The sequence below is a fragment of the Polypterus senegalus genome, chromosome 3 (genome assembly GCF_016835505.1).
Source record: "Polypterus senegalus isolate Bchr_013 chromosome 3, ASM1683550v1, whole genome shotgun sequence".
In the NCBI taxonomy this organism is placed as follows: domain Eukaryota; kingdom Metazoa; phylum Chordata; class Cladistia; order Polypteriformes; family Polypteridae; genus Polypterus; species Polypterus senegalus.
This window is the reverse complement of record NC_053156.1, coordinates 268,608,829-268,619,071: the sequence shown is the minus strand read 5'-3', so window position 1 is coordinate 268,619,071 and position 10,243 is coordinate 268,608,829. Positions and strand designations below refer to the sequence as shown.

General features: G+C 38.2%; 1 protein-coding gene across 2 annotated transcripts in view; it reads right to left on the bottom strand.

Moving 5' to 3' along the window:
- eif2d (eukaryotic translation initiation factor 2D) overlaps positions 1-10,243 on the bottom strand; it is a 53,075-nt gene that overhangs the window by 25,498 nt on the left and 17,334 nt on the right. The window contains exons 1-4 of one of the 2 annotated variants that reach the window (XM_039749143.1): positions 1,591-1,673; positions 1,414-1,504; positions 1,141-1,248; positions 773-1,032 (exon numbers count right to left, since the gene is read on the bottom strand). In XM_039749143.1, the coding sequence (XP_039605077.1) occupies positions 773-1,032; positions 1,141-1,248; positions 1,414-1,499 (454 nt within the window). In that variant the 5' untranslated portion in view covers positions 1,500-1,504; positions 1,591-1,673. Of the gene's footprint in view, positions 1-772; positions 1,033-1,140; positions 1,249-1,413; positions 1,505-1,590; positions 1,674-10,243 lie in introns of those variants that run through there. The other variant, XM_039749142.1, reaches the window with a different exon arrangement.

Below are 10,243 nucleotides of genomic sequence, written 5' to 3'. Positions count from 1 at the left end.
ATTCTCTGATCTCTCTTTTCTGGATGCACAAGATATAATCTCTCCCACTTAATCAAAATCAATTTTTATTTAGTAACTGCAGTCTCTTAGATCATTCAGAGTTCTGCGTTTTTCACACTGTAGTTAAGTCATGCCCGGTTTTTTAGGCCTGAGCATTCTATTGACAAAATTTCACAAGGCTAAAATGGTTTCTATCCTCATGGTGGACTGGACCTTTAAACTTTCATATTAGAAAGGCCTAGGGCAGAACAATGGTTAATGCTGCTTCTTCACAGATTTTGTGTCCAAGTTTCTCCCAGCATCGACATGTATTTTTTGTAGAAGTTTCCCCCAAACATAACAAGGATAAGCAGGTTAGGTTTTGTGGTAACTCTAAATTGCTACCCATGTGTGAGCGCAGGTGCATAATTGTGTGTGCTCTGTAAAGTACGACACCTCGCCATCCAGAGCTGGTTTCTGCTTGAGCCTGATGTTGCCAGATCTACCTTTGCCCTGATGAAATCTCATATTGGAATATGCATTTTGAAAGTGAACACATGGAAATGTTTGAGGCATAAAGGAAACAATATACTAGACATATCAACAACAGAGAAATCTAAAAGAAACACTACATATCAATGCTTGAAAATTGTATTACATACTGTACAGTCTGCTCTAACAACGACTGGCATACAATATTATTGACAAGCAACATCACTTGAACTGAGCAGGTATTTCTGAGAATAGCAGAGTTACTTTCTCTTCTGTAAATGTAAAGTATATTGATGCTTACCTTGTGGAGATTGTTCTTCGTCACAACAGTGGCCATCTTCCAAAGTATCTTCATCTCTAGTTTCTTTACTCTCAGTACTATCAGCAGATAATTGCACTTCCTGTAGATTACTGGTGATGGGCTCCAGATTGAGATCTCCCTCAGAATTTAAAAATGGCCCTTCAGCCTCATTGTCACTCTCTCCTGAATGATCATCTTCTTCAGGGGACACAGGAACTAATGGGGTGAGCTCCGGAGGACTAGATTTGTCTCCAAATGCCCTTGTAACGAAAGTAATCAAGAAATTATTATATACTATATACACGAATAACAAAATTTAATCAATTAATCTACCCGCAGGCTTTAATTAACCTATTCATCAGGATTACCAAAGCTGGTCTGTGTAGGTATGGAAGACCAAGAATCCTTTCCCTTTCATTCCTGCCTGCATCATATCAGCAGTGGACATGGTGGCAGTTCCAACCGCATGAGGTGCTCTGAAATATGTATTAAATCATTTCTCAGTAAAAGATCTCAGAAAAATTAATATAAAGCTTTAAAAAAAGTATAAAAGCATACAAAACTTTGTGTATATTTGTACTATATCACCAATACTCTGAGGCTGTCACCAGCTGTTCAAAAGGTGAATGTTAACTTCGTACCTGTTTTTCGCCACATTAATGGAACAGACATCTCCTGCCTTTACTTCAGGAAGACCACAAGGGGGCACCACAACACCTGGTAACATCAGATCTGAAATGAAGTTAACATAAAACCTTGTAAACCCTACCATTGTCAGGGATAACGCAACACCTCATATAGTGCTAGTGACTACTCACTTCACTTGTATTTACAGTCCTTTACTTGAATTATTTATTTGATTCACAACAAATAGCAAGTCAGTGACCAAGGGAAGAATTGGCTGAAATGAGCACCCTGTTAGTGCAATGTCATTATCAGAAAAGTTCAAAAACCAACATGACGAAATATCAGCAGTGACGGATGTCCAGAGAGTCAATGACTGACGGTTTCTTGACTTTTTTGGTTTCAATAACATCCAATAGGATTTTCCAGGTTACCTTGCAAACACGTGCCATTAAGCAAAGAGCACATTACATGACTTCTAGTTGGGGGACATGTGAAACTTGATGACCGCAGTTGCAGATCATGTCACCGGAGAACATCAGATTGCACAAGTTGTAATCGCAGGGTAAAACAAATTTGTTACAACTTTCCAGCTCAGTTTCACCATTTCCAAAATATTTCAAGCTCACTCCTTTCTCCCGACAGCCAGTAACATGCTGTTTAAAAGAACCGGTGCTGCACGTATGATTTTCTGATACCGTGAGTTCAGCAGCAATCTCTTGTCATTTTTTCCCCATTCTGTCATGCTAACATGAGGCGTCAGCCAAATGAGACACATCTGTTTGCAAGATCCAAAACACCCATATTCTCCCATAGCTGCTTCAGATGCATTGTACTTCCCATGAGCACTCCCTGGTTGTCACTCTTGCGTATATACAAGCGCGCCCCCCCAACTGATGACAAAAACAGGGCAAGGCACAGATTTGGTCGGAGTTGCTGGAGATGTTCTGGCAGTCACTGGAACAACTCACTAAGATGATGCAAATGAATTCTGCAACTGAAAATCACTCAAAAAATCATGCAGTGTGACGGGGGCTTTACTCACCTCCTGTAAAGTCAAGACAGGTGTTGATTTGAACTATATTTACAGTATCTATTGGGCTAATGGTTGCATACAAAACACTTTACCAGTCACAAGAACAAATTAAAACTGTTCCTACAGTTTAAAAACTCACTTTTCTTACACTCAAGTGACTCACTCAGGGTCATACAAGTTGAATAATACAGTTACCACTTATAATGAGCATATTGATTAAACGCCTATTGAGTACGCAGACATTTTTAAGCATCCTTTAATCTTTAGTGCATTTCCCTTTCAAGTTGATATGTAGTCATCTTTCTGACCCTTTTATGAATGTCATCTGACTAGAGGAACTGTAAACGTGTTTCAAATTCTACCATTTATGAACAGGCAGATTTAAAAAAAGACTTCCTCATAGTAAATTTAAAGACAGAAAATGATGGCAGTAGCTCCTTCTAGTGGTTTGTAGCCAAAACATTTCTTTGTCACTATGCCACTGCTTTCATTAATTCGTCACTTCTCAGAACTTTAGTCCAGTGTCGGATTGCTTAAGGTTACAGCCTAACCTGGTAGGGTGGGCTACACGGTCAGATACAAGGACGAGGCAGCAATGTAATCATTTACAATCTGTGATAAACAGATAAAACAATCTTAGTTAAGGACAGCATTTGCTTTACTTTGTCAGTTTAGAAAAATATATACACAAAATTACATTAAACCTAATCAAACACCTGCTTAATGCTGACAAAACCCATTTTTGTTTTACTTTAAAACAACATTATAAAATACTTAAGTTTACAATGAAGTATATGTTTTTCAGTATAAAAGAAAAAAACTTGCAACAAAATACAAGTGGCATCTTTATGGTTGTTGGAAAATTGTCACAGTACAGAAAATTGTTTCAAAGAAAAAGAAAAAAAAAACTGAATGCTTGTCCTCATCTTTTCCGTTTACTTACCTTGCTGGAAAACCCCTTACTCTGGGGAACGTCTGTTAATAGTCACAGTAAGAACACAATGGTGGCAACAGGGATGCACAATTATCATTTCCTTGATAGATGCAGAGCTGAGCAAACAATTAGACTTGAATCTTGTGGTCTCACACACAGCATTCTCAGAAGTCCCAGGTCCCTATTATTTATTAGTGGTTGATCTGTGGGCTAAGTAAGTAACCATCTTGTTTCAGTCCTTTTTGCCTATTAGAGGAAGGCCCGACATCAGAATGTGAAATTGCATTACAATGGAAGTGAGGAGATTTGATTGCAGTTAGAAAGCGAATTGAAAGTATAGCCAATGATTTTTTTTTTTGTTTTACATATGTGGCCATATCAAGTTTTAATCTTCATTTAAACAGCATCTTTAGATAAAGATGATATAATTGCAAAACAAAACAATAAAAAAATGACTTATTTCTGTCTTTGGAAAAAATAAAAGTCGACCTTTGGCTATAACAGCTTGTATTGCCTCCTCTATTAAGTGTTTTCCATAATGTCTATCAGTCTCTGATGTTGACTAGAAGAAGGTTTTTCCTGCTCCTCCATGCAGAATTCTTTGATCTTTTAGATCTTTGGACCGTCTTGCATGCACAGCCCATTTGAAATCCTACCAGAGCATTCCAAAAGATTCAAATCTGGGCTTTGACATGATCATTCCAGAATCCTCCATTTCATTCTTTCAAACATTCCTTGGTGGATTTAAGGGTATCTTTAGCATCCTTGTCATGTTGAATGATCCACTTTCTATTGAGCTTCAACCTTCTGCCTGATGGTCTCATGTTATTCTCAAGCTCACTTTGGTACAATGAAGCATTCACAGTGGATTCTATGATGGTCAGCGGCCCAAAGCCTGATGCAGCAAAGCCGTCCAAAACTATAACATTTCCACCACCATGCTTTACAGATGGTATCAGGTTATTCTGGTCAAAAGGGGCCTTTCAATAAACAGGTCTCCTAATACTGTGGTCAAATAATTACCTTTATTTAATCTGTCCAGTGTACATTGTCCACAAGTCCATGTATTTGCCCAGCTGTTCAAGGGAAAATTAAATTTTGTCTTGCCCTTAAGTTCTGGTATGACAGTAAAGGTTTCTTCCTGGCACACATCCTATGTAGAACTAATTTATGCAGCCTTTTTGGAAAAGTAGACTCATGTACTTTTACTATCAACAGTGTCAAGAGTTACCTGTAGGTCCTGAGATGAAATTCTGGGGTTCTTTGAGACTTCCTTAGGTAGCTTGCATTCTGCTTCCGGGCTGAACTTGATGGGATACCCTGGTCTGGACAAGATGGCTGCTGTTTGAAATCACCACATGTAAATGATCTTCCAGACAATAGAACGGTTTCTTTCCAATTGTTCAGATTTTTTTTTATTTTAATTCCTCCCCAGACTCATAGACATCTAAAACACTCTTTCTGAAGACCTCAGAGACCTCTTTTGATTTCAGCATGGTGATAACAAACACTTCAACAACAAAGAGCAAACCAAACTCAATGTCTGAATTTTAAATTAGACAGGTTCAACTAAGATCCTCCCTAGTGATGTTATAAGCATTTATATCTGTCCTGGTGTACATGTATATAATTTTAGGTATCCGAGGTAGGGCTGTGTGTGTTTTGGTTTTTTTTGATTAAATCATTTAATCCAAACTAATGCTTTAAAGCGATACTCAAATACAAAAATCAATTTTTAAGTACCAAAAGGTACAGTTAAACAGTAAAGCAAGCACCTTAGTTTGATCCACTGGTCACATATGTATAGTCAAAACATATTAATGCAAATAATATGACAAGTGTATCACTTCTCTGATGAATGAGCTGGATGGAAGAATATGGCCAAGCTGGCATTGTGCCTTTTTACCCTTCTACGGGTGGCATAACCACAAAGGGAGAGAAGAACAAGCTGGCTGACTGTAACGAGTGGTCGGAGGGCTATCAGAGCATGCTAGGAAGGAAGGTCACTCACTGGCTGGCTGGGGTGTCTGTGAGCTAAACCTACTGTATGAAATGAGAAATAAAATAAAAGAAAAAAAAAAAAAAAATATGAGTGCCAGACCGAAGCCAGGCTTGGGAGGTCTCCAGACTTGTGTGTGAGAGTTGAAAAGGGCAGCTGCAGAGAGAAGAGCACTGGGCTTGTTGTTGTTTTTAAAGACTGTTTCCTGAGAAACGTTTTAAAGGATTGTTTTTTTTTTTTGGTAGTATTTTTTAACCTCCACTATTTCTTTTAATGGATTATTTATTTGACGATTGAAAGACTTTGAATTACTGCACTATTTATTGAACACTGTTTTTGATTTGTTGGGTTTTAAATAAAAGCACTTTTGCACATCTTTATCATCCCCTTGCTCAGTTGTTGCCTCCATTGTCTAGCTCACCTCGGTTATATCTAATTGACGGTGTTGGGTTCAAGGGCTCCTGAACAGTGATGGGAGCATGGAGCAGAACCCACATCGTCACAAGTCCCCTGACTTGTAAATCATCAAAACTCTATGGGATGATTTGAAGCAGGCTGTCCATGCTCAGCAGCCATCAAATTTAACTGAACTGCAGAGATTTTGTATGGAAGAATGGTCAAAAATACCTCCATTCATCAAAGGCTATAGGAGGCGTCTAGAGGCTGTTATATTTGCAAAAGGAGGCTCAACTAAGTATTGAGGTAATATCTGTGTTGGGGTGCCTAAATTTATGCTCCTGTTTAATTTTGTTATGATGCATATTGCATATTTTCTGTTAACCCAATAAACTTATTGTCACTGCTGAAATACTACCACTTCCATAAGACATGTCATATATTAAAAGGAAGTTGCTACTTTGAAAGCTCAGCCAATGATAAACAAAAATCCAAAGAATTAAGAGGAGTTCCCAAACTTTTTCATATGACAGTACTTTGAACTCCTTCCAAAAGTCTGCGCTGTTCACCCTCTCCCTAAGGATGAGCCCAGACACCCCGCAAAGGAAGCTAATTTCTGACACTTTCATCTGCAGTCTGGTTCTTTTGGTCACTACCCAAAGCTCACCACAGGAGAGGACAGGGACATAGATGGACCAGTAAATTGAGAGCTTTGCTTTTTGCCTTAGTTCTTTCTTTATCTTTTCAGACCAGTACAATATATGCATGACTGCAGATGCTGCTCCGATCCATCAGTCCCTCTCCCACTCCCTTCACTCTTGAACAAGCACCCAAGATGCTTAAACTCTTCCACATGAGACCAAAAAGCGTTGGTGAGAAAAAAAGGGAGATAAGAGATTAATGAAAGCAGTGGAAATTGAAAGGCTCAAACAATGGCGCGATACACGTGCAGAGTAAGGTAAAGAAAATAAAGCAGTAAAATTCAAAAGTATTGTAGCATCCCCGCCAGGTTGAAGCCTTTTTTGTTTAAGGCAACCGTTAGGTCCGATTGAGGGAGGGTGGAGTACAGTTACGGAAGACTGATAGCAGCGAGACAGCAGCAGACAGACAGCAGATGATCCGACGGCACCTCCTTAGCATGCGTTCATCCCCCCTCCCCCCCCGATGCAAGCAGCATTATACATCCTGAGAAAGAGATTTAATCACGCCTGGGGCTGGAAATAAAAGGACAAGTATTGTTTTTACAGTGTCACGCGAGACAAGGCAATGACCCATCATTTAAAACAAGTCCACGGACATCTAACCTAGCAGTCACTAGTTGGATTGCTGTTGGCAGACACGCTTCATGTGCTCCCAAGCTCCTAAAACAACGACAAGAGACATGCAAAACACGCAGCTCGCCAGCAGCAAAAAGACAGCAGATGATCAGACTGCTTCTCCTTAGCATGCATTCAGCCAAACTAACCCTGGACACCCAAACCCAGTGGCAAAAGGACAGCTGCTGTACAGGCTTTGAAATGATCGGGCAGCGAGACAAGCATATATATATTTTGTTGCACAGCCTTTGGCAATGATTACTGACTGCCTCCAAACATTTTCTGTAGCCATATATAAGCTGCTTGCACTTGTCAGTTGGAATTTTGCCCCACTCTTCCTTTCCAGTTTGTTCAAACTGTTGAATGTTTGCAGGATTCCTTCTCCAAAGGCAGATTTTAACTCTTTCTACAGATTTTCAATGGAACTATGATCAGGACTCATTGCAGGCCTGCTTAAATGGTCCATTTTTTTCCTTGTCAACCATTCTTGTGTGCTTTTTGGATGTGTGCTTTAGGTCTTTATCTTTAGGTCTTTATCTTGCAGGAGAACCCATAATCATCTACTCAAACCTAGTTTTCTGACACTGGGTAGCACATTTCACTCTAAAATACCTTGGTAATCTTCTGATTGCATGATTTCTGCGATACGGTCAAGTCCTCCAATACTAGAGACAGCATAGCAGCCCCACAACATTATGGACCTTCCACCATGCTTAAATGTAGGTAGGGTGTTTTTTCCTTATAAGCTTTATTTTGTGATGTATAGACAAACTGCTGGTGTGCATTGCCAAAAAGCTGTAGTTTGGTTTTGCCTGACCATTAAACATTTTCCCAGAAGGATAGTAGCTTGTCCAGGTACTCTGGTAAAGATCTGTCATTCATTTTGTTGACAAAATGTGGACAGCTTTCTCAATGTGTTTTTTTTTCTCTCAAGCATAGTTAAAAGTGTACTCTATATTGAAATGTTTAAAAATAAATTGCAAATTCTCCATAAATCAAAAAAAAAAAAAGATTTATTTTTTGACATATTGCTCAGCTCTGATTAGAGGTAGTGTTAAATGTAGGGGTGTACTTATTTTTTTTTTTACATGTGAAATTTGTGTTTATTTTTCTTCAAATTATACAATGGACTATAAAATGTAAATCCAACATGATGTTTGTTATATTGCCTTTCCCCACAGATATCGTGTATATGAAGATCAAATCATGGTATGTCCACATACACTAAAATCAAAAGAATATTTCAAGAGGTGTACTTGCTTTTTCACACGACTGTTAATTTATTACAAGATGCAGTTAAGAAGAGTATGTTTAATTAGACTCTCTTGGGATGTAACATGTCCTTACATGAGATGGAACATCAAGCCTCATTTGGATACATGCCACAGGGCAGCCTGGCAGAGCTCTTACTGGCACAGCTTTTGTGGCTGACCTCACTATGATTTTAGTGATCTTTTGAAACAGGCTCCCAAGTGTGTTGTCCTCATTCCTCCTTTGCATAGGACCAGTCAAGCCTGAACTAAGAGAGACAAGGCTCTTTGTCAATATGCCAGCCTTAAACGGAGTAAGCGTTTTCAGCAACAGGCAGCTGACAACCTCTGGAGGCCTGAGAGATATTCCATACTGCATGGGTTCTGTCCATTTATTTTTAAAATGGGGACAGTTGGAATAGGTCACATTAGTAGTGGCCTCCATCCTTCTACAGTACAGCACAGACCTTTGCAAATGTGCCTCATCACAATGGAAACAAGACTGTTGCTGGTTGAAAATATTTGTAACAGATTCTTGCAGTTTTGTCTCTACAAATTCAGGGTTAATATGAACAATATGTTGTAACAGTTGTGCCAACAGTTAACACTGTCCATAAAAAAAAACATTGGTGAGGATAGCAGGAATTGGGAAAAAAAGAAATCTAAACATATGAAAAGAAAGTAGAAAACACTGCATCCAATTTAAGTAATGAAATCTCCCTCTTTCTCTACATTATTAGGAACTGGCTGGGATAGCCTGTCCTTCTGTTTGTCTATTATTTAAAACCAACAGATCAACCCCAAAAACAGGTCCCCCTTATATAAGAGTGTTTCACAATAAGTGACAGACACAAACAGATGGGGTCAGAGGAAAAATAATGTCGAAACGAATAGGTAAGTGTGGAGCCCCAGACAGTCCCTGTAACTCTGTAATAACTGTATGCATGCAACAAATGCACAATAACAAATTTAACTATCTGTATAAGAAAAACTCAAATATACCAAAAATACCACTTTGCCAAGTGGTGATAAACTGAAAAAATGTGGACATCCCTTTTAGGTTCCATATTGCACCATACTGGTTGTTTGCAAAATGCCAGCTTTCTGTTAAACCTTAGTTCACAGTGAAGGCATGGCATATGGGATACATACTATAAATGAGGGCACAAACTAAATAAATTCTGAAATAAATGCATATTTTAAACACAATATTAAGTAAAAATATTTAAAGAAAAATTACAAGTCATCATATTAAAAAAAAAATGAAGGATATTTTTCCTTACAATTAAATTACCAAGGAACTTTTATCAATATAAGAGAAATGCTTTACTTGTTTAAACACTACCACCATGAACTGACAAATGTTCTCAACTTTGGGAAATAATTTACTGTAAAAACAGCCTATGAATAGCTTGCTAGTAATCACTATAGTAACTCATGTTGAAATTAATATGCATGTATGCCTTCAGAATTTTAACTCTGCATTTGATGATATTCAAATAAAAACCTATTTTAAATATGAAAAATTCTAATCCCATCAACTGGTTGACAGCCCTACTTAACATAAGGGCTCATCTCACAAGGATCACACTAAATTTAGACAATGTATCAATGTAGGAGTTATGTGCTGTAATTGAGTATTCCCAGTCTGAACCTGGAGAATGCCCAGATACTTGCAGTAGGCTGACCTTTTTCCAGAGGAATACGATTATAACTTAAACCTTACCCAAATTTAAAAAAGAAAATAAATTGCAATACAAAGCCAACTAACTACTTAAGTGAACATAATGACAAGACAATAAAAACTGTAATACTACAGTATAGTATTGTTATAATATCATATTATGGAGTTTCTGGCAATCCCTACCCAGAAAACACATCCAGCTTATATTGACTGTTAGGTCTGACAAAAGTAG